General features: G+C 37.8%; 1 protein-coding gene across 5 annotated transcripts in view; it reads right to left on the reverse strand.

Moving 5' to 3' along the window:
- Nckap5 (NCK associated protein 5) overlaps positions 1 to 24,661 on the reverse strand; it is an 863,608-nt gene that overhangs the window by 270,496 nt on the left and 568,451 nt on the right. For all 5 annotated transcript variants that reach the window (XM_047544852.1, XM_047544850.1, XM_047544849.1 and 2 more), the window contains one exon: positions 11,914 to 12,063. In XM_047544852.1, the coding sequence (XP_047400808.1) occupies positions 11,914 to 12,063 (150 nt within the window). The remainder of the gene's footprint in view (positions 1 to 11,913; positions 12,064 to 24,661) is intronic.

Here is a 24,661-nt window from a genome sequence, read left to right on the forward strand (position 1 = left end):
AAATGAATTCATGATCATGTGGGTATTTTATGAGATTACCAAAACCAATTTGACTTTGGCCTTCGGCACCTAAAAAAGCAAAAACCAACCTCATAGGAAAAAGAAAAAAGGCAGTTTTCACGTTTCTAGGAAAGGTATTATGGACATGATTACAAATAAGAAGAAAAGACTGCCTTAAGAGAAGAGATTCAAATTTTCCAAACTGCTCATGTTCTTTCTAACAGTCTGCAAAGTATTTCTTCCTCATGTTGTTAGGTTGAGGTGCTGTTCTTTCAAAATAAACACAGGTACATATTACCAGCTGTGTCCTCATTCAAAGCACAATGGAGCATGCTTTCTAGAAGAGCCCCCTCCACTGTATGAGCTGGGTACTTGTGATCACTGAACTCCAAAAGAGAGGTCACTATGGACTGTGACTAACAGGTTCCAATTAGAAAAGGAGAATGCACTGAGCAAGCTGAGCATACTTACATTTAGTAAGTTAAATTCACAAATAAAAACAAAGATGTATTTTAGATAGTTCTGAAACAGAACTAATTACCAAAACTAATACTGTAGAGATTCCAACATCACAACACTTTGTGTTTATAATCTGTCCTCCTACATCCAAATCTTAAAATCCCTGGTCCATTATAGTACTTTGGTCACACTGCCTTGGTTATAAAGAAGGACTGTATATTTCCCCACTCCCTAAGCAGTGAGACCCCAGAGTTGGAGCTGATTTGAATGCTAATCAGTCACCTGGCCCTCAGAAAGCTGCTATCACAATCAGACTCACTGGATTTCTATAGCATTGCATAGTTTTAAGGCAACTGTCACAGAGCCTACACGTAAAGCTGAAACTTTATAACAAGGCATTCTCCATATACTATACTTTTCCCCCACAAGGATGGGCAACATTTCCTTCTGGTAAACTATAAGGCATTAATAGGATGCTGCAGTTCTGTACCTGGGAGTACTCATTAATCATACTGTTTTTTGAATCATAGCTCCTGTAATATTTCTTCATTGTACTTAGGTAAGTTACTTAGAAGCATCGCATCTGGAACAATCCAGACATCCACTGGACAGGAGGAACCAAGATTTGGGGGATTGTTTTCCAATTAAACTCATGACACACTGGGCTTCATCAGACTTTGTAGAGTAAGAATTAAAATGCCTAATTGGCTGTAACTAAGCAAACTGAGGCCTTTTGATTAATCATGCCAGCCAGCTTTCAGTTTCTGACATCAAAATTTATACCCTCCATGAACAAAACAAGGCCACGGCTACATCACATTAAACCAACACACAATTAACAACACTTTGTTCTAATTATCTCTGGGCACAATTAATGTTGGCCCCATGGTTCATTTTTCTTCTTTGATAGCTCTTAGAATATTTATGGAGATTAGTCCTGGATGCATTGGCCTTCTCTAAGATCTGCGGTTTTCTTACAAGCTCCCACACAAATCTGAGCCTGGCACAGAAACATATTTATGCAGATTAGTTCTTGACATATTGGCTTTTCCTAATATCTAAAGTATTTCTAACAAGCTTTCTCCAAACCTGGCCCCAGGAAGGCAATGCGGCCATAGATCCCCTAACACCTTGGCCTGCCTCACACTGAGAATTTTTTTCTTTCTCTCAGCAGTTGGTTGTAACTGATAAAAGGTCATGTCTTGATTGAACAAGCTTCCAGGAGTTGGAAGGCCAAGAGGGCTGCTGTAAAACAGCAATGTAGATGCTAACAAAACCCAAGGCAGGAGGACTCTTCACCTGCCTGTCATTAGGAAACCTAAATTGCAGACAAGTTCAGCTCCCTCACATCAATAGCCAGAAAAGAGCAAAAGAAAATGAGCACCAATCAAAGGCTTTTGGTGATTGGTAAAACTTCAATTTATAGGATGCATCTATCTTTTTATATGCCAAAGTCATTCCTCCCAAAGTTGGTGGTGCAGGAGCTTTAAATCCATAAATATTTTCTCCATGATTCTCTATTTGCACCACCATTTGGTATGTTTCTTTGGGCGTATTCTTTCATGCTCTAAAGAAGAGCTTATGCACCATGAAGAGCTGCAGCTTGAGGGTACTGTGGAGATTCCAGGGACTGTTAGTTAAACAGTTTAGAGGTTGATTAGACAACTCCATGATTTTAAAAATAAGCACTCTTTCTTAGCTCTAATAAGTATGTAATGGATAGATGGATACCTCCATGCACATGAACATGCAGGACAAGTCACATCTCAGTCTTACCTCTGGCCATAGGTAATCCTGTTGGTCCATAACCATCCTGCTGCTTACCTGGAGCTGCTTCAGGAAGTTTTCTTTTTGTTTGCTTTCATTGCAGAGGAAATTCCCTCTACCCTTCCCCTTACTGATTTCCTAAGAAACTGGCATGATATCTTGAAGACTCACAGTTCAAATGTCTTATCTCCTTGCTTTCTCCAAAAATAATTCAGTTAGTTACTTCTACCCCCGTGAGACACTGAACTTTGCAAATACATTTTCTATTCTTTAATTTTAATGTGCATTACTTTATTATTTTAATTGGTATATTTTGTTTTCCTTAAAACCATGTGTTTTTAAGGGCAGATAATATGCTCTGTGGACCACTATAATTGCAGCAGCCAGCAGGAGCCCAGGCCTACAAATGCCAAAGAAGGGAGCAAGGAAAGGTTGAAGACTGAGTGCAGCAAGAGAGAAAGTAGAAAAAAATGAAAGAATATATACTACAGGAAAAAGGAGACAATATCTAGGCAGGAACATATGTTTCAGGGTATTATTAAGGGAATTCTGGCATTTAAATTACTAAAACATATGAGCTTCACCAAATCATTGATGGATTGAGATGTTTCAGTCTCTGAGGTCAAGAAGTGGCAGATGACCAAAATCAGGCTATGACATGCCTCTCTGACTTGTAGGAGCTTTGATGGAACTAGGAGGAAAGTGAAATGACCTTTTCCCTGGTGCTGCTGATTCACTGCCAACTTAGACATCACATGTAGAAAACTTACCTGAGAATGACTTGGGCTCAGAAGCACACAGCTGAGTGATGGCAAAGCCTCCATACATGTGTTATCCATACTTTCATTCATTGATCCACTGGAGTTTCTAGTTACATAACTGCTTTTCCTTTGCTCATCAGTTTGAGCAGCACTTTTATGACTTGCAATTGTAAAAGTGATTACAAATAGAGTACCTTGAGACAAGAGCAGAATTGCCTGCACTGATAAGTTTTCCCAAGAATGTAGATCTTTGAAATGGTTTCAGCAGCCCATGGACCTTTCTATTGTTTCATCCCATGCTGAGTGATATGGCAGCTCCTTAAAGGTGTGGGTTGGGTGCTTTTTCCCCTAACCTGATGCTCCTCATCAGCGTCATTTCTGGAATTCTTGATTTTGGAGAACATTGATTCCTCAATAGAAAATCTAACTGACTACTTGCAAGACAGTTTTAAAAAGAATGTTTTAAAATATTTAAAATATTTTATAAAATATATGTGTATACAGACCTATTCCTCAAGGATGCTTACCTCATTATAATAATAATATAATAATATAATGATATATAATGTTGTGACCATATAATAATATAATGTTCTTATATGGTATTGTAATGACACTATAATGGTGAAAATTTGTCAATAACCCAAGCAGCCAACAGAAGGGGATTAAATAAGTGGTACCCAACATCAATGGATACATTTCTACATAGCCATTACATCATACTTTTGAGGAATACTGAATAACATAGGAAATGATTTTGATATATTACATGAAAGACAAAGCTATGAAATTGCATGTGATGATATTTTATGACTTCTTAATTTGCTTAAGTAAAACAAAAAACTGGAGACATGCCAAAATGTCAATAGCTGGCCATTTCTAATCCGTGCATATTTATCCCTCAATATTCAATGGCAGTTGATTCCAGGACTATCTGGAAATACCAAAGTCCAGGGTGCTCAAGGTCCTCATATAAAATGGTATAGTATTTGTATAGAACCTATGTGTATTGTCCTGTATACTTTACATCATCACTAGATTACTTATAATACCTAAAACAATGTAAGTGCTATGTAAATTGTTACTATAAATTATTTTTCTGGGGATAACAACAAGAAAAAAAGTCTTTACATGTTCAGTAATCGTGCAATTTTTTTTTTCAGTATTTCAGTCCTCAGTTGGTTAAATCCATGGATGTATAACCATTGGATATGGATAGCTGAAAATAATTTAAAACTTATTTCCTATATTTTTCCAATTTGGTATAAAGTGACTATTTAGTAGTTTTACAAATCATAAAATTGTTAGTAAAGTCATATGTTGACATACACTATGGATTTATGCCCCCACTCCCCACCTTCAAGCCCTTTGCCAAGGAGAAATTTTTATCTCTAATCCTACCTTAATGTTGTTGCTAGGTGACCCACTATAGGAAGCAAATTAATCAGGAGAAAGATATGTGCCAGATACCTTAAGAAGGGATGTCTGGAGTTACCTGTCAGCAAACTGTCATAGAACCTAAAGATTAGAAGCAAACAATCACAGATTTCTATTGAGACTACCACTGGTAGGCTGCTTTATAACTTTGTAATTGCTTTTTACATTGTCTTAGGAAAGCAGAAGATAAAAGTGAGAGGAAGAATAGGTAAGAACTTAAAGCCACTCAAGAATGCTAAGAAATTAGATTTTTCTTCTCACTAGCAAGAAGCCAAAGCTACACTTGAGTATGTCAATGGGTAGATAAGGGTAGATAAGAAAACACTTCAAAGAATTTCTGATTACCAGTTTTACCAGGCTTAAAAGTTCCCTGGTATTGTGCACAATGGGGGAAGGGCTTCTGAATCTAAGTTAAAACATTAAGGGAGGGTCATACTGAAGCCCAGGGACAGAGAAAGGTAGATTAAAAGGGGGTTAAGATCCATGAAAGCTTGTTGGGTTTGGAACCAAAATGGACCTAAGTTGTTTCAATGCCTTGAAACGTCACTCTATAAGCTTGCAATGGTTTGGCTATGGTTTGTCCCGAGAAGTTCATGTGCTGGAAGACTGGTCCCCACTCTAGTGATTCCGAAGTAGTAGAATCTTTAAGAGGTGATGTCTAGGGGAAAGGAATTAGATCATGGGGGCTGCACCCTCATGGATTGATTAATGCTAGACTCCCAGGAGCCTGGCCCCTTTCTGATCTCCTGCCTCCTGTTTTGGTGTGATCCTTTCTGCCCTTGACTAATTTCCTTTTGGTTTCTCCACCATGTTGTGACACAGCCAGGGGGACCCTCACCAGAATGCTGGCATCATGCTGTTTCAACCTACCAGCCCTGAGAATTCTGAGCTAAATAAGCTTCTTTATTTTAAAGAAGCCACAAGTATGTTATTGCAACACAAAATGAAGTAAAACAAAGCTGTATTTGTGCTTCTCACTCCTGGCTGTACATCTGAATCACTGCCAGGGTTTTAACCGAATATGTATGTTTAGTTTCCATCATTGGCTTAAAAAGCTGGAATTTTCTGAGTTGTATTTTAGGTGTCTGAATTTTTAAAAGCTCTGTTTCTGGCCTGCTTGAAGATCTCAACCTACTCTTATACTTCTTTGTATCATCCCTCTGGTCCTTTCCATGGATCACTCCCATCAGCATGCTAACATGTCCTGATATCAATTTTCTAAAGAGTTCACCTTGTACCCCTTCTCTTTCAGGTTTGACTCTCCACATCCACCACACTTCAGAGGAAAATCTCTCAAGAGAACCATCCATACCTGCTTGTCTCCACATTTTTTCCTTCCTATGCACTTTAATAAAAACTACAATTGTGAAGATCACAGATTTTTATTAAGACCCAAAGCTAAGGTGAATTCTGTGCTTCATCTGACTTATTCTCTTAAGGTTGTCCTTGAAATTTTTTTCTTTTTAGGCTTTCCTGACAGCTCACTTTCTCTTTTCCTCCTCCCTCACCAGCTACTCCTTCCCAGGCTCATTTTCTGACTCTTTAGTTCTGCAAGACCTCTATTAGTGATGTACTCCAGGGCTCTGCCCTCTGCCCTCTTCTTGTCCACAGTTACACTTACTTCTGATGTGACCTTATTTGGTCCCACCATGTGGAATGTCATCTATATGCTGATGACTCTCAAATCCATATCTCTAGCCCTGACCTCCACCTTGTATGTCTTCCAGCCTATTGAGCACCATTGCTTAAATGTTTAATAGGCATCTCATGGATAAAATAAACTGATGATTATAAATGCAGTTCTGTAAGTCACCTGTCCTTCAAGACTTGACTCTCTCAGGAATTTGTTACAACCTCATTCTTAGTTGCTAAGGCCAAAAACTAGAAGTCACTTTTGATTTCTCACTTTCCCTTATATTCTACAACCAATCTATCAGTAATTCCTATAGGTTTTCCTTCTAAAATACATTCTTATTTAACCATTTATTGCCAGCTTAGCATGGTGGAGTCATACAATTGAAGATTAGATTTTTATTCTCTCACATACTATGTTACCATGGGGAGATATCCAACATTTCTGGGGCTCAATTCCCTCATTTGTAAAATGAGGGCGATAGTATCTACAACTTCCCCACTTCACAGGATTGCTATTAAGATTGAAACAATATATATAGTACGACAACTAGTAGACTAACTTGAACAGTACTTGGGACATAGTAAGCCCATATAAGGGTCTGTCAACATGGTCATTATTATTCTCCACTAGTTCTCTTGTCTAATGACATTATGAACATATTATTATTATTCTCCATGGCTCCAGGCACCCACTCTGACCCAGTGTAATAAAAGCTTCCATTTGAAACCTTAAAAAATAAAGCCCCTCCTGCCTGGGCTCCAACTCTACTCCTGTCCTAGGATTGCCCTACAAAGCAGCATATATGTTCTTTTTAAAGTACAAGCCACGCCATGCGACTTTCCAGGTCAAACATCTCTAATGGCTTCCCTTTGAACTCATGACTATTTTCAGTCCCTTTTTTGTGGCCATGGCCTATGGAGTCCTACATGATCTGACCCTGATCTACCTCTCTAAACTCATGTTCTTCCCAAGCTCTAATCTTCATCCTGACATCCTAGGACACAGTTCTTATTTATGTTCCTAACTTGCCAGGCTTTCTACCATCTCTGAATTGGCTTCCACACCAGCCACTGCATCTTCCTAGAAAGCTGGTCTTCCAGATCTTCATGTAGCTCACTCCTTTTTATTATTTATATTATACTCAAGTGGCCTGATGTCAAAAGGCTTCTTAGGTAGGCAAATGCCCTCTCGCTTCCATCTTGTACTCTTTCTGCCACTATATCACCTAATTTTTTTCATTTAGAAGCATTTATCTCTTTATTTACTTATTCACATTTTTTAAAATATGTGCTTCCTGTCTCTGGGGTGGGGACCATGAAAACTGACATAACAATGTGCCTAGAACAATGTTTGGCCCATAGAAGGTATATATCTATTGACTCTGAGTTCTGTATATAATTTTGAAGTGCACTGACGTTCAATTATTTTAAATTATCTAAATTTAAATAGGAAATACTGATTTAAAATGCTTATGCCTGGCACTTTCATTGTCATTCTTTCATCAAAAGGTATACTTGAGCATAAAAAGCTGTTATTTACCTTAACATAATAATTAGCATATTTTTCTGCAAAAAATAAATCATTCCGGTAAGAGGGCAAGTTCTTCTGACCTTGAGGTTGAAGTACTTAAAGGGAGACTCAGAAATTTCCGGTGACCTCAGGTCTGTTCTTCCCTTAGCTGGCACCTGGGAATCAGAGATGCTACAGAAGTTGCAAGTAAGCAAAGGGAAGGCCTTGCTTGATTTTGGGTCAGGTGTAAAGTTGTTCTCTAAGTGGGGAGAAAGGGCTGTTGGGGTCTTTAGGAGAAGGCTCTGGAGACAAGCAAATCATGTTTATCCAGGAACATTCTAGGAGCAAATACAGGGCCTGAGGCTAATGCTCAGGAGGAGAGAACAGGGAAATCTCCAGATGAGGCCAGATGATCCTGGAGGGCACTTCTGGAAAGATCTCTCGAATCAATGGAATAGAGTAGGGTGTGAGAGGGGAGCAATTCTTTCCAGAAGAGAACTATGACATAGCAGTGCTGTAGAAAATGATGAGCCTTTTGATAAGTCAAGTAAGCAGTCCCTATAATGGTAGCCATGAAAACCTGAACTTTCATGAAAGACAGGAGATACAACATCTGGGCATTGAAAAGGTAAAGGGAAGGAGTGAGTGACTTCTGGTTCACCAACATGGCTCTGTGGCAGATAAAAAAATCGACAAATGATTTTTCATCAGACATTAGGAACCTAAACAAAAACAGAATTTAGGTCCAAGGGAAGCAGCGTCTGGACTCTGAGGGAAAATGGTCCACTCTTCTTCCCCATGACAAATAAATACAGCCAAAAGTGAGACAATTGCTAAAAGAAGAAATAACGTGTGTGTGTGTGTGTGTGTGTGTGTGTGTGTGTGTGTGTGAGTGTGTGTATTATTTTGACTTCAGGACCTGGAGTTCTTTTTAGGAAGGTAAACACCTCATTTACTAAAATACCTTGATGAGTCTCGGAATGGCATGGATTGGACTCAGGAAGTGAAGTGCTGAGACCTAAAGAGATCTGCATAGCAAACAATGGGGAGGTTGGCTGTGGGGCAGGGGAGCTAGTGGGAAAGCCCTGGCCAAGTCCTATGGCCAGGGTCTGGGAACTGAGGAGAAAGGGGCTGCTGAGGAATGTCCTGCAGCCAGAGGACAGAGTGGAAATGGAGCTACCTAACGATATGCTGCCACAGCTCCATATCCTCTCTGGGGCTGGATTTTGGAAAACTCCACCAAAGGCTATGTTTTTCACAGGGTGTTGGTGCTGACAGGAAAAGACGAGCAATTATGATAGAATGTGAGTAGGAAATAACCACAAGAAAGACCAATCCTGCAGTGGGGGTATGAGGTACCTAGGCAATATTTACTTAATTTTTAAAGTCAGGACATTCTCAGATACAATCTAGGATATTGTTAAATATTCTTTAAAATGTTTAAAAATCATATTTAATATTTTGGTATTATTATCATATTACTCAAGAGCACAATATTAGAAGCAGATTTTGTACCTCCTTTTCCACATCTCTTGGGGCCTGTTTGGGGAGCAAGAATGAAAGAAGACTGGTTCCCATCACCCTGAAAATCATTCTTTCCGGCTTCCTACAATAGCAGCAGCCAAGAGATTAGGATATATATTTTTTTTTTCAAAGATACATGGGTATAAAATATTCCTTGTTTTTCTAAAATCTTGCTTTACAATATCAAATCTTGCCAAAGCAATTTCGATGCATTATGGTTAATTTCCCTGCAATCTTTTGGAGGAACATTTTGTTGAAGTGTGTGAATCCACATGGGGGTCTGCGACCAGCTCTAATCACAGTCTGTCAAAATGAGCTCTGTATTTTCCCACAACAATTTTTAACCTATGCAGAAGATCTTATACTCTGAACATATGTAGCAAATTCTTTAAAAGTATAATTAAATAGCATATGAAATTCCTATGAATATTGGATCACATACAATGAAAAGATTTTATGCAATAAAAGATGATAGATTCCTCAAGTATAATATAGTGAGATACGAGGGCAAAAACAGTTAATATTGAACAAAGAATCTTAGGAAACAAGTAATGGTAGTTGACTAGAGAAAATTAATTTAGGAAATAAAATAATTCATAAACTAAAATAAGGGTCCGAATGGCACTTAAATATATCACATATCATACCCAACTAATGCTGAACGAAGGAGTTGTTGCTGAAAGTGTAAAGATCTCTGATGAAGGAAAAAAATATGGGTTCTTTTTCCCTCTGAAGTTTATGCAACATTTGTTGCCAAAGATATTTTTGAAGTACCTCTTAGCTTGATTAAACAAAATGTTCTTCATAAAGTTATCTCTGACAAAGAGATGAACTGAGAACAATGTTCACTATAATCATAAATAAAAACTAACAAATGAAACACATCATATCAACTCACTGCTGTTGTTAAATCCAGTTAATTCATACTGAAGATAGCTGTAAGTTTTCTTACAAAACTAACAATTTAAGCACATGTCATATCAACTCACTGCTGTTGTTAGGAATCCAGTTTTTTCAGACTAAAGATAGTTGTATATTTTCTTACAACTCTCAAACAGAAACTTCAGTTCCCACGAGAGGGCCTTCCTACCTTTAACACTACCTTGAAAAATGACAGAAGTATGAGACCCCGTGGGGAAACAGGTGATTCCTGGTCCTTCACGCCTGGGAGCTGATGGAGTTTCCCTCAGTTGATTTCTCTTCTGCCCTGTGTCTGATATCAGTTGCTCGCCTATCTGCTTTCACTCATGCTGGTGTGCAGTAGCTATTTTTTTTTTTCATTCATAGTTCTTGTATTAAACATTATATACAGATAGATAGGAAAAAAATGACTTAGGAAGAGGTAGCAGCCCTGACATAGATCAATCAAAGAGACCAAGCTAAGGAAATCATTGTATAACTAACTTATTTAATCCTTGTTACTTCTCTGCAAGTTGAATTGCTATTATTATCCCCATTTTTGCAATTGAACTAACACAGAGAGAGTATGTGAACTTTGAAGGTTTTTTTTTTTTTGGTGGTGCTGGGGATCGAACCCAGGGCCTTATGCTTGCAAGGCAAGCACTCTACCAACTGAGCTATATCCCCAGCCCCCAGTTTGAAGGTTTTCAAAGCAAAAAAGTAGTAGAACAAGTATTCAAACAAAACCATGTGCATCTTGCATCAAAGTTCATTATCTTAACCTTTGCTGTACATTTGCTAAAGCAATTAGAATACAAAGGACATGCTCACTAGTAACAATGTGGTGGGTTAGAGGCCAGACCTCAGAAACCAAGAATAGAAAACAAGACCTCTCTTCTGGTTCTGTTTCTTCACATTATTATGGAAGTTTCCAGGATTCTGTAGACCTTATGATAAAATCGATTTTAGATGATGATGGGTGAAAGCCCCTCAGAATATATGGAAGAGAGGTAATTAAACTCATTAGAAAAAAGGCAACTTCATTGAGTTTTTCAGCACATGTAATTTCAATCAAGAACTTATAACTGGGGCTGGGGAGATAGCTCAGTCAGTAGAGTGCTTGCCTTGCAAGCATAAGGCCTGGGGTTTGATCCCCAGCACCACAAAAAAAAAAAAAAAAAAAAAAAGAACTTATAACTGGAATGTTCTTTGATGACTGAAAATTCAGGAATTAACTCTTGCAGTGATATCAAATGCCACTAAGTAATAAACCAGCATTTTTCAAACAGTATTTTAGAGGACTGCAGTGCTCCGAAAATCTCCTTAAAGACCCTTTAACCTACCTTCAACTCTACTTTTTATATGCTGCACAAATTGAACTTCTTCACATGATTTATTTAGAAAAATATTTTTACCTTTTTAAAATTTATATAATATGTTTATATACACATTGTATATATAATACATTTACAAATGTATGCATATATACACACATACATATGTACACATTTTTTTACAATCATCTTTACATACTCTATCTTGCTTGTTTATTCACTCATTCCTTCATTTCATTGGGTATAAGGAAAATGACATGAATCTTCTCCCAGCCTCATGTATTAAAGAGCTGGTAAGTTTAGGAATTGATCCAGTTTGAGGTCTGAAATGAATTTAACATGAATTATTGTTCTACCTCCTCTTCCTAAGGCAATATAATCATAGCCCCTGTGTGAAGACCCTTTCAGTGCTGCACATCTTAAATTTATTTTCATCATTGACAAAAGAATCTCAGAGGTAGACACTCAGTTATATAAGTATGGGAGAACTGAGGAAAGAAGATTTATACTCAGTTAAAATCAGTGCCAATAAAAGCAGAACACTGTTATTCTTCTTTAAACATGTAGGAATGCTTTCATTTCTTACCTCTAAGGCTTTCAATCTTTCTAACAGCAATTTGGTCTTTTCTTTTCCCTCATCTGTACTGCTGCTTTCGCTCCTTGAATCCTCATCTACCACCATGTGAAGATCATCCAAAGTTTCCTTGTGTTTTCTCTCTTCCTCTGATGGTTTTTCCTGCAGCAAGAAAGAATTATTATTTTCAATAATCTCCACTTGGAAAATAAGCAGTGGAAAACAAAGCTGAAAAGTTTGGAATCCGTCAATTGCTTTTGTATTCTTTCTGGGGTCCGGGTAGGGATGTTGCTAAACAAACTCTTGAGTGGTGCTTATAAACAGGAGTGGATGTTTTTACTAACTCTGTCAAGACAAAACCACTGGGTCATCACCTCTGGAGGCAGAAGTCTCTGCCCAGTTGGAGAAGTGACAGAGCCAGCAAAGCCTGAGGTAGTGTCATGCAGTTAATCCATTTTTATCTGCACAATGGAATTCAGCTGTTCTTTAAACCAGGAAAAATACATCGACCTTGATGCCTTGATATGTGAAAAGCTTAGCTCCTTAAAAATAGGGTATTTAAAGTCACTGGACTTGCAGCCATCTTATTAAGGGAAAAGGAAACTATCATAAAATATTGAAACTATCATAAAATATTGAGTTCAGGATTCTAAGATAAAACCCATTAGTCCCTTCAGCCTACTAATGATACAGTTTAGAAGAACCCCTTAGTCCCTTTTCTAACACTTTGGGATTTGTAGCGTAGCCTTGAGCAAGACATAAAATGTTGTTATCTGGTCATGCCTCCCTGTGGGAAGTTCCTCACCCAACCTGGTCTCTGATAGCTTTTTCAAAGTTCAGAAGTGTTAATTTAAGACTCATGAGTGGCTCTGGTTTTCAAGGAAAAAAGAAATGTCAAGAGAATATCATAGGAACAAAATCTGATCCACTGTGTGCATTTATCAAGGTCCTTGCTCCACACAACTAAGTGAAATCATTTCATCACATTATTTAATTCTAAACACATACTGCAGAAATCTATGCTATAATATAGCTGGTTGCCAACCATCTGGATTGCATTGGATTATCAGTAGTGAGAGACTTGTTTATATTTAGTATCAAACTAAGATCATTTGTAATACTAAGTAAAGAAAGATATGATTCTTACCAGTAAGATCTACATGCCATCTACTTAGAAAGAAACAGCTAACAGGGGGAAGAAACAGGTTTTCAAACTGTGTTCATGGAGGTACTCTGGAGGTTCCAAAAATATTTTAAATTATTTTTTAAAATAAATTATGAATTTTGTAAAATAAGTTTTAATAAACATGTATATGTATGTGGTTGCATGTGTATATAATTCGTGTCTGTGCATACATACATGTATGCATTTGTGTATGTATTTATACACACACACATACACACACAAAACAATGCAGACCACAAAATGAGTAAGTTGATTCATGTGCATGTGTTTTGGGTAGATTTTATAATATAATTTCTCCTGTCATCTCTGTATATAAGTAAATACACAGTTAAGGAGGTGAAAGTATTTTATAAAATCTGGCCTCTGTGTCTAACCACAAACACACGATGTGCAGTCATGTTCACCTTCATAGCATGTGTGAATCTACTCAGGTAAGTGCCAGGAAGATTTATGGTGTGCACACACAGAGCAGGAAACAAATCTAGGTCATAGTAGTCTTATAGCTTTGATTCTTTAAGATTTGGCTACTAGTGGGACTTTCATTCACATGATAAAAATATGAAGCTTGTACATGTTATTAACAACTCAACAGTGGTATGGTAAAAGGAAACCCAGTAGACTTCAGAATCTCACATTCAGATTCCAGATCTACTATTTAGCAGGTTGGCAAATTATCTTGGGCAAACTACTTAATTTCAATAAACCTTTATATATTTGTCTCCTAAGAATAATGTCAACATATATATACATATATAGTTGATTCTCTCATTATTACTGTAGTTAAGTTCTGTGAAGTTGCCATGATCACCAAATTAGCAAATAGGATTCCTAGGAGAATCCTAGCATTTGGTTCCTATAAGCCTCCGGCCAAAACACTTCCACCAGTCAACCAATATATAACCTCACTGCCTATGCATTCTGGTTTAAAGACATCTTGTTTGATATTGTTGTCTCCTTACCATTGAAACAGCCAACAGGACTATGACTTACGCCTGAATACCTTACACCTGTTTCCACTTCACAGCCTTCTTGTGCTTAGGAGCACTTGGCAGCATTCACCACTATGCTTGGGGGCCATTTTAAACAGTGACATCACCAACAAAATGTTTACAGTGCAAAAACTATGGTACTAACTAGACTGCAAATAGCACACTTTCCAATTCTATGAGAACCAAAGCAAAAAGGTAGAGGGCAGCATGTTCTACTCTAACAGGAAAGCACTTGTCAGGTTATTTCAATTTTTTACTGTTCAGTACATGTCTATGAACAACCATGAAAGTACCACAAGTATTAATTTGGGGGTTGCAAATATATTTTAGTGAATAGATAAATTTGCTATCATAGGATCCATACGTAATGAGAATCTACTACAAGTAACAAACACATATTTAACATAACTAGACACAACTTCCATATTATATGAAACTAGTAGAATACAATTCAAGTTAATATAAATTATACATAAGTATTCAGAATACATAAAATGCAAAGGTCATTGTACATCATTTTAAGAAGGGATAAGCAATGAGGGCTATGAGATATGGTTTCATAGCAATGAAATGTGCATTATACTTCATCAGAGATAAGACTTGAGTAGTGAGGCATAAGGTGGGAATTTGGCTAATGAGAAAATTGAAAAAGTAACACCTAGTCAGGAGTGCTTTCCTTATTGGTTCATGAGACAATTGTTCTGATTACATTGGAGAAAAAAATTTGAGAGAGTAGCTGACTAGCAGAATTAGAGAATAAAGGAAGGCAAAGACTCTTGGAAATGAGACAAGAGAATCAGATACCATTCATTCATTTATTCATTCATCCAACAAAGGTTTATTGAGCACTGATCATTGGTCATTCGCTGATCTAGGTGTGAGAGACATGAAAGACAAAACAAAGTTCCTCTCTTCCAGAAAAGTATATTCTAATGTTGGGAAGCATGACAAACTCCAAACCATACATAAATAACATAACTGTGACTAGTAGTAAATGCTATGAAAAAATAAAACAGCATCCCATGATGGGCAGAGGGATGGTTATGGACAATGCTAGCTAGGTATGGTGACATCAGATTAAGTCTGTCTGAGAAGGAGATCTTAGGAGCTGAATGAGAACTGCAGGAAGAGAAGGAAGCAGTGGTGCTGTGGCCTGAGAGAAGAGCATTCCAAACTGCAGGAGTAGCAAAGCAAGTGCCCCAGGGAGGGCTAGGCTCACCTAGCTGGCAAGCCCGGGAAGGGTCTCTTTTTGCAGCAGAGTGACAGCAAGAGGAAGATGAGCAGTACGTAAGATTGGTAAGACAGATTGACCAAGGAGGGTCTTACAAAGCATGGAAAGGAGTCTGGATTTTATCCTCAGTGCAGAAAAGAACTGGAGGCTAAGCAGTTCTTAGGGGAGAGGCAGGTTTTGATTTATACTTTAGAAATGTCTTCCTAACTGTTGTAATGGAGAATAACTGTGGGGAGAAGGAACTGGAAACTCCCTGGGAGGACTTTATGTTGGAAGGACTAAAAAATAGGAATATTTTGAAGGTTTGGGATCAGGACTAATCAAAAACAATTTACATGGTAGAGCTGAATCTACTACGGATGATATGTCAGGAGCCTGGGATCAATGTGTAGCTTTTAGAGTTTTGGACCTTGCTGGGAAAATCATTTGAACTTTTTAGGTCTCAGTTTCCCCCATAGTAAAGTGCCAGTGAGGACTAATCTCTCTTTTGTTAAATTCTAAGAATTCACTCACTCAAGACAATTTTCAAGAATAAAATGTTATCAATATGCTCCGTGGTAACAGAAAGAACAAGAGAAGAAAAAGACGATCTCTATATTCTGAAATAAGGTGGTTAGGGGGAACTTGAGCTGTGTTTTACTGAAGGGTGACAATGGTGTCCAAATTGTCCATGATTAAGCAAAAAGTGAAAAGGGAGAAGAAAATTGTGGCAATTTTCTTAGAGCCTTATTTGAAAGTTTGGCAGAGAAGAGAAGATAATATAAAGACCTGAAGCTGGAGGGTATTTCAGAGGCAAGCAGGAACATTCTACAAGACAAACGGAACTTTATGAAGAACTAAACAGCATGGTGAGCACCAGAGATGGCAGCAAAAGCAAGACCACAGGGTGAGATCACCAAAGCCACAACCACAGACAAGGCAGGAAAACTGGTGGAAGAATCAAGGTTTTAAAAATGCAGTTCCTACAAAATATTCCTGTACAACTCAGCTTCTCCATTAGCATTTCTAAATTATTAGTTAGTATCTAGTATGGTTCTAGAGAAAACAAGGACTTACCTGCAAGTAGTTTATTTGAGAAATGCAGTGAATGCTAGTAGGGAAGTAAAGAGATTCCATGAAGGTAAGAGGGCATGTTATTAAGTGACTGAAGTAAAAACCCATGGGAAACTTAAAGAAGGGGCAAACCACAGATTTTGGAATTATCCCATTCCAGGCAGGAGGAAGGTAGGTACTTGTGCACAACCCTTTGAAATCCAGGGATTGAGGCCAGCTCTTGGGTCTCACCACCAACATTTCTAGGTTGCTGTAGGCAGAAAGTCTTGTATATCTCTCCCATAGTCATGCCTTCCAACAGATACTGGCAGCTGGAAGCCCAAGGAACAGAGTTGTTACAGGGTATAGCCTAGGAACTGTGCATGAGTTAATGACAGAAAAAGAGGCTTCATGCCTGCTCTGGTATGTCACTATACCAGGGCAGAAAGCCATATCCTATCCATGTGCTACTCAGACTAGTCATTGACCTAAAGTCTATTTCCTCTTTGAAAGTTCTTTTCTCTACTTATCTCCTTAATCTTTTACCAATGAGAGGGTTAGAGTGTAATATGATGAGCAAGAGTGAAAAGGAAGTGGATAAGCAAAAGAGGAAAAACAAGTAGATAGAAAGAGGCAGAAGAGAAAGATCTGAGAGAAGTATGGCTCTGCCCCATTGGTAGGCCACAACTGGCCAATTTCAGATAGCTGTTCAATTTATTTTACACATAAAAGCATGATGAGATTCATAAAATAAAGAGTCTTATTATCTGAATATAAACAACCTATTCCAATCAGACACAATATCAAGATGTTTAATTCCTTTGCCAATTAAATACCTGAGAGATGATAGGGGTAGGGAGAGAGAGAAGAGAGAGGACACAAGCAGAAAACAGAGGTGAGAACATATGGTTCTAAGTAAAACACATTCTCTTATGAACCTTCAAGAGAGGAAGAGGAAAAATAAGCCAAGTCTACTCCTGAGGATGCCAAACTGTAAAGAGAATAAGTTGATTCCAGAGGTGACCTGTTTTCACTTTTATGGAGTTTAATCAGCAGTGAATTCTATAAAAGTGAGGCTACCACACAGACAACTTTCACTCCCCACATATTTCATACTTGGTTGAAACCATAAGCTTGTTTGCCTCAACAAATTTCAGTCAGTACTCAGGAAGCTAAAGATTTAGGAGCTCAGTTAGCACTGAAGGATTTAAATCAAATTTTGCCTTGTCGGTACATAAAGCAATCCTTAGGGCTATAAGTTTCTCTAAATGGTAACCAAGGTAATGATTCAACTTTGGGGGAGTGCTTGTCTTTTGTTCCCAAGCATTCAGCATCATCAGGCCTATGTAAAATAATATCAATCGACACAAAGCTCTGGGTTATTTCAGTTCAACTCAGATGACAGTCTAGGAGCTCAGTTGGTCCAAGGAGCACAACCCTTTACTGACAGCCAGAGGCTGTCTTTTCCATAAGTCAGGAGGCTTTAAAAAATCATGAGGGAAAATGATTATAACACCCTTCTTTAAGATGCATAAATGTGTCTTACCTTGAGGTCACAAGCTTCTTGTGATCCAACAGAGAGTAGGACTCAATAAATCTTTCATGAGGTCACCTTTCTTCAATTAATTTTCCACTCAATAATATTTTCTGAGAAGCTCCTATGTTCCAGGGCCAAGAGAAGATGGTAGGGACACAGGGGGTGTAAAAGCTCACATGATCCCTGGTCTTATGGAGCTCATAGTCTTGTGGAAGGAGAGAGCTACTGAGAAAAATGTCACAAGCACATGTAAAATAACAATGTAATATGTGCTGTGAGTAGTTTCCAGGGGCTTTAAGAAACAGTTGTAGAGGGATATAGAAAGGAGGTCAGGAAAGGTTTTCTGATGGCACAGGGGGAGTTAATCAAATCAGGGAATAACCTTGAGATGGGAAGAGGGGAAGTCAAGGAGTAGAAAGAGGGTAATACAACTGAGGCATCTGAGGAAGTCAGAAAGGTCAGTGTGGTTGGGGAAGAAGATGAGGCTTTATGGGCAGGTGGGACCAGGCCATATGCCAAGGAGTTTTGTCTTTAAGTCAATGGGAAGCTATTGATCAGGAAGTCACCATTTTCATGTGCTGTAAGGAAGGTAGTGATGGGACGGAATGGTCAGATTTGTGTTTGAAAGAGCTTCCTGGTACAGCGGGTAAGATGGACTTGAAGACAGTTAACATAGGTATGGGGAAAACCAGATGCTACTGCAAAAGTCTAAGCAGGAGTCACCTGACTATGATCAAAATGCCAGTCTCACAAGATGAGACGTCATAGTTTGTAATTCATCCTGTAATTCTGATTCTTTAGTAGGCAGCTCCTCTAACAATGACAATAACATTTCCTCAGCTCGCTGTTTCTCAGAGTGGGCTGACAGTCACTGGCATAAGACTCAGCAGTGTGAGGGGAGGAGATGAAAAGTGAAGTTTGTTAAAATGCACGTTCCTTGGCACACTCTGGCCCAAGTGAGTCACAATATCTGGGAGTGGGGCCAGGAGTTTTTAATTTTAGAAAACACCCCAGGTAATACTCATCCATACTGAAGTTTAAGAGTCTCTGAAGAAAGATGCTCCAGAATAGAACATAAATCACTTTCACTTAGATAAGCTTTTGAAGTTACACATTTGATTTAATTTCTATTATTAATCTGTAAAATGAACAGATAATTAATCATACAAATCAAGTCCCACTGGAGAGTAAAAAAAGGGGTGGTTATTAATAATACACTGGGACAGAGGTGTAATCCAAACAGACAGACATATTTACCACAGCTTGCTACTTGCTAAATTATACTTTAGTTATAGATGTCAGATGTTAGCCTGTGTAATAGAAAAACTATGTTAGTGTGATGAGAGACCCCAGGGGAATTTCTATTTGAGTTCTGAGACTCTGGGGCCCACTATGTTATGATTGTTTCTTTTCATGGAAGCAGATGACATTAAAAGACTGTAACTACTTTCAGTGGCTTTGAGAGTAAGTAATGCTGATTCTGAGAAAGAGGTTCTACGTTACCAATGTGGGAGATGTTATGGTTTAGATATAAGGTGTCCACCTAAAACTCTTATGTGAAACAATGCAAGAACTTCTTGAGGTAAAATGATTATATTATGAGAGTTATGACCTAAACTGTACATTAATTCACTCACATTAATTAATTGGGTGGTGACTGCAGGCAGGTAGGGTGTGGATAGAGGAGGTAGGTCACTGAGGTTGTCCCTTTGAGGTTTATATCTTGTCCCTGGTGAGCAGAACTCTCTCTGCTTCCTTGTTGCCATGTCCTGAGCTGCTTTCCTCTGCCACACTCTTCTGCCATGATGTTTTTCCTCACCTTGTGCACAGAGCAATGGAGTTGGACAGCAATGAATGGAGATCTCTGAAACCATGAGCTCCAAATAAGCTTTTCTTCCTCTAATTGTTCTAGTTAGGTCTTTTGGTCACAGTGACAAAGAAGCTGACTAAATCAGGAGGGAAACATATGTCTACAACTCCCTTCCTTGAAAAGCCTTCCTAATATACCAAACTTGCTTTCTTGCTCTCTTAGGTGTTTTCATAAAAAAATAAGGAGCAATATACCCATCGATGTCCCGAATGAAGTAGCAAAGTACCAACTGGTTGCCACAATGGGATCATGGTTTCTCTCCCAGGAAAAGAAAAGAGAGGTCTCAACACCCTCACCCTCACCACCCCATGCTCAGGCCTACCAAGTGTGTATGGTTGCCCAGTCTGTGTGTGAAAGGATTACTCTCAACATGGCAGGCGAATCTTCTGTTATACTAAGTCTGTGTGAGCCTAGGACTGTGAGGATAATTGAAGAAGATCAAATTAAGGCAAAGGTAAAAGTGGTGGGGCACATTTAGACCAACATTGGTATTTCATTTGACAGAAAAAAGAAAGAGAAAAAGAAATCTTCTTAGAAGTCCACCAAGTGCCATCTCACTTTCATCTGAAAGTGTGTTCTCCTCCAGGGTAGGGACACATTTACATTTTTAGTAAATCTTAGAACAAGTAGAATAAGAAATCTACATTCCTTCTTAGCTTTTCTACTAACCAGCTGTATGACTTTTAGTTATCACACAACTTTTTTGGTCTTCAATTTCTCCACCTATAAATTGCATGAACATAGGATAACTCAAAGGTCTTGTCTGGATAAAACTTCTCTGATTTCAGTCATCTGTAAAAACTCTCAACTTGGGAGAATAGATATTTAAAATGCTGCTGAAGGCAGCATCTGGTTTTCCCCATACCCATGTTAACTGCCTCCAAGTCCAAATACTATGATCCTGGTCGAGGTTCATGACCCCTCATGGATGCTGAGACCCTTCTTGTGACAGGGCCCCTGTTTCTGAGCACCAGGGCAAGAATCAGCTTGAAGAGCTCAGATCTTTGTATTTTTCTGTAGGCAAACACCAAAGCTAAGACAATCTGTTCCATGATGAACTAATTTACTCATCTTTACAGTAAAATGGAAAAAAAACAATCATAATTAGTCTTCCTAAATAAAAAAGTGAAGTGTGTTAAAAAATGCTGCTTTTATTTTGGGATTTAATATACAATATCATTAATGTTAGATATGCCTAGAAGAATCCCTGCATAATAAAATTTTGTACTATTTTTTCCCTAAAAGTGAACTTCTCTCTCTTCAAAGGAACTTTTTTTTTTTCCTGTGTACTTTTCTTGGACCCTAAGATCAAAATCACTTAGCCCAACCTTTGCATTTAGCAGACTCCATCTCCTGCCTGTACAAATGAACAGTCTGAGGAGCAACATTCAGTGAGAGTTTAGTGGAAGATAAAACTAATGCTCTCAGGAAATCATGCTCAATATGAGCCCTCTCTGGGGCAATTTGCTTATGAGAGGAATAATTCCAAGTATGTCTTGGTAGCAAGGTTTTAGAAAAATAAAGCAAATTCAACTCAGCTATCTGTTTTATTATTTCTTCAAATGTAGATGGTGGATACAAAACCTATGCACATATGCTGACAGCAATAATAGTTATCCTGTGTTCCAACTCACTCATTATTTTTCTGATAGTGACCATCCTTACCTCTTAGCACTGTGGCAAAATAAAACCAAAATACTCTCAAGTACTTGTAATTTTTTAACTTGAAATTTGAAAAATGAAATTATGGGGATATGAAGAACCATCCACTATTATGTATAACTGCAGTGTACCAACAAAAATATAGAAAAATAAATTAAAAATTAAAAATAACATTACAAAGAACCACCCAACTTTAGGATGTTAGTCAGTTGTAAGAATCAGAACAGAATTTTTTCATTTTGAATATTCAATCATGTGTTAAATCTACTTACTAATTCATACTAAAAATATGAAGTTACGATTTAGGATGAATCACATAAGGCAGAGATTGGGGTGGTATTAGCATGAAATGTTCCTGTTGGAACACAAAAGATAATAAATAGCATCTAATATTTGTATAACAAGTCACAGTTAAGCCAAGTAAACTTAACTGTACAATTTTATAGACTCTCAACTGCAGGATATAGGGCAAATTCTGGATCCCCTTTACATATAAGGAAACAGGCTTGATTGGATATTAAGTGACCTGTTTAATAATAAGTGTCAGAACCAGAATTTAATTACAGCTCTGATTTCAAATATCATGATCTTTCCATAGTCTTGGAAACCTCTCATGGACTTTCCTATGCATGTGCAGATCTGTCCTTAATGGTAATTCCACCTAAGATTCTAAAATCCTTATCCAACCATGAACCAGGATACTGCCAGGCAGCATCTCTTCCAAGGCTCCCAGGCCATTCCTCTACAGAGTTGGTGATCTTATCAGAAATATCATGTCTGGTCTTAGATGACTATCAGCAGAATAGGTTTTAAAAAAACCACTACCATTTCCATAGTAAATGATGATCCAATTAGTTCAAAACATACACACCAGAGTGCCAGCTAAATGGAGATGTAGAAGCCAGCCGACGGCTGACAGCTACTCCAGTGTGCCCTGGTGCCTTCAGCTTCTGTGATTTATTTACTCATTTGTTTTCTGGTGGTGGGGAGGGTGCACAGAATATATTGTCACTGTAGATAGCACTTCAGCAAATACCATAACAACGTTCCTGTTCCTAGGGATCGCTAGCAGCTTTTGTTCAGCACTAGCATACTAAATTTTAAAGGGGGAAAAATAGCGTCAGATAAATCACAGAATTTCAAAAGAACATCCCAATTTGTTCACAGTTTAACATTACTACTGTCAGGCAAAACATATAAAACTCTTCTTTTTCATCCCTGGATTTGACTTACAAAGTGAACTAAGCACACAGTAAAATCTCCGAGATTAAATGTGTATGATGGATAAGAGAACAAAGTGTTTTCTTTATGTCTCTGATATGAACCCACAACCACTGGCATATCAATTCACATCTACTCCACATTACTCTTCACTCAAAACACTCCTCGATATTGCCAACTGTCTTCCATATTGAACAGATCCATGCAGTTGCATTAATAAATTTTCAGATGATGCTTTTATTGCCTGTTCTATCTATCAGTAACATTTATTTCCTTAAAAAAGTTCAATTCTAAAGGCACTTTACATAATGGAAACTCTTTTGTGGAATAGAATGGTATGGAAAATCAGCCATTATTTTCATTAAAGGTACTCCAAGTGTCTGGATTCTAAGATTAGCAAAAGATATTAGGACCTTATAATCTAGAGATGGCTGTCTGAGTATGACCTGGCAGAAAGAAACCAGAAAAGGTAAGAATGCCATGCAGATGGGGAATTGCACATAGATAGTTAATGGCTACCCTTAAATGCTTGGGGGTCAGTAAAAAACAAAGCAAGACAAAATAAAAACTCATAACTCAATGTCAAATTTTGCAATTCAAATTCAATCTCTCCCCAACCCAGTTATCATAGGGTAAGGAAAACACAGAGCTTCCAGATGGAAGTGGAGCTCAGTGGGGGAGCAGTGGCCATCCCAAAATGAACTGACAATTCAGTCATTTAGTTGTTGATGGGAAGTGGGCTGGCCATATGATTGCTGCCTTTTGTACACACCAACAGCAGACATATGTCTGAGAATGATGGGCAGAATTTAATTTAAAAGAAATTTGAACATTAAAATTTCTATCCATTTCGTTGCAAATGGATTAGCCTGGAGGACATTATATTAAATCAAACAAGCCAGCCATAGAAGGACAAATACTGCATGATCTCACTTATGTGTGGACTCTAAAAAAGATGAAATCACTGGATCAGAATCAGAAGGTAGAATGGTAGTTCCCTGAGCTGGTGGGGAGCAAGGTATGGAGGTTGGGATGACACTGGCCAAAGAACACATTTCAGTGAAATAGAAAGAATGAGTTCAAGAGATCTGTAATTAATGACATTGTATCCTGTACTTGAAGATGGCTCAGATGCAAATCTTAAGTATTTTCACCACAGGAAAAACAAAGATAAATATGTGAGGAAATACATGTTAATTAGCTTTATTTATCTATTCTGCAACCTATACATATACCAAAATGTCAGGGTATATACCATAAGTATAAAAAATTCTATCAATCAAACATTTTAAAAATTAAATAAGATTCTATCTCATTGCCCCCATAAATACACATTATCAGATAACAAATGTGCCCAAATTTTTGTTTCAGAAAACATAGTCAATACAATATACTTTTTGCGTGTGCAGCAATTGCTGGCAAAGGAATATCTTCTGAGGTTGTTAAACTGATTTTATTGGGAGGTGATTGCCTCTACTAAGAAATAATTATTTAAGAATTTGAATACAATAGTGAAGATACTAATACTATAGAAAGATGGTCCTCAACTTATGATGGTTAGAGTTAATGAGCAATTTTTTTGACTTTTCAATGGAGAAAAAGTGGTAAGCATTTGATAGGAACCATACTTTCATTTTCCTGAGCTAGCGATATGTGGCAGGACCCTCTCTTGTGATGTTGGGCAGTAGTAGCCAGCTGCAGCTCCCAGTCAGCCACAGGATGGTGACAAGAGAAAACAGCTGATATGCTACAGTGTACTGTGTCATTAGCATTTTTGGATACAGTTATTCAATGAGTTACATAATGTAGTCAGTAATTTATTTTATTACAAAACATGCTTTGGGTTAAATGTTCTTGCCTAACTGTAGGTGGGATCAGAGAACATTCAAGGCAGTTGTGGTGTTCAGTCAGCTAGATGTATTAAATACATTTTGAACTTAAACTATTTTCAATCCACAATGGATTTATAGGAACATAATATCATAAATTAAGGAATATCATTAATAACAAATAGTTGATAAGGAGAAAAAAT

Source organism: Sciurus carolinensis, chromosome 3, assembly GCF_902686445.1.
Source record: "Sciurus carolinensis chromosome 3, mSciCar1.2, whole genome shotgun sequence".
NCBI lineage: Eukaryota > Metazoa > Chordata > Mammalia > Rodentia > Sciuridae > Sciurus > Sciurus carolinensis.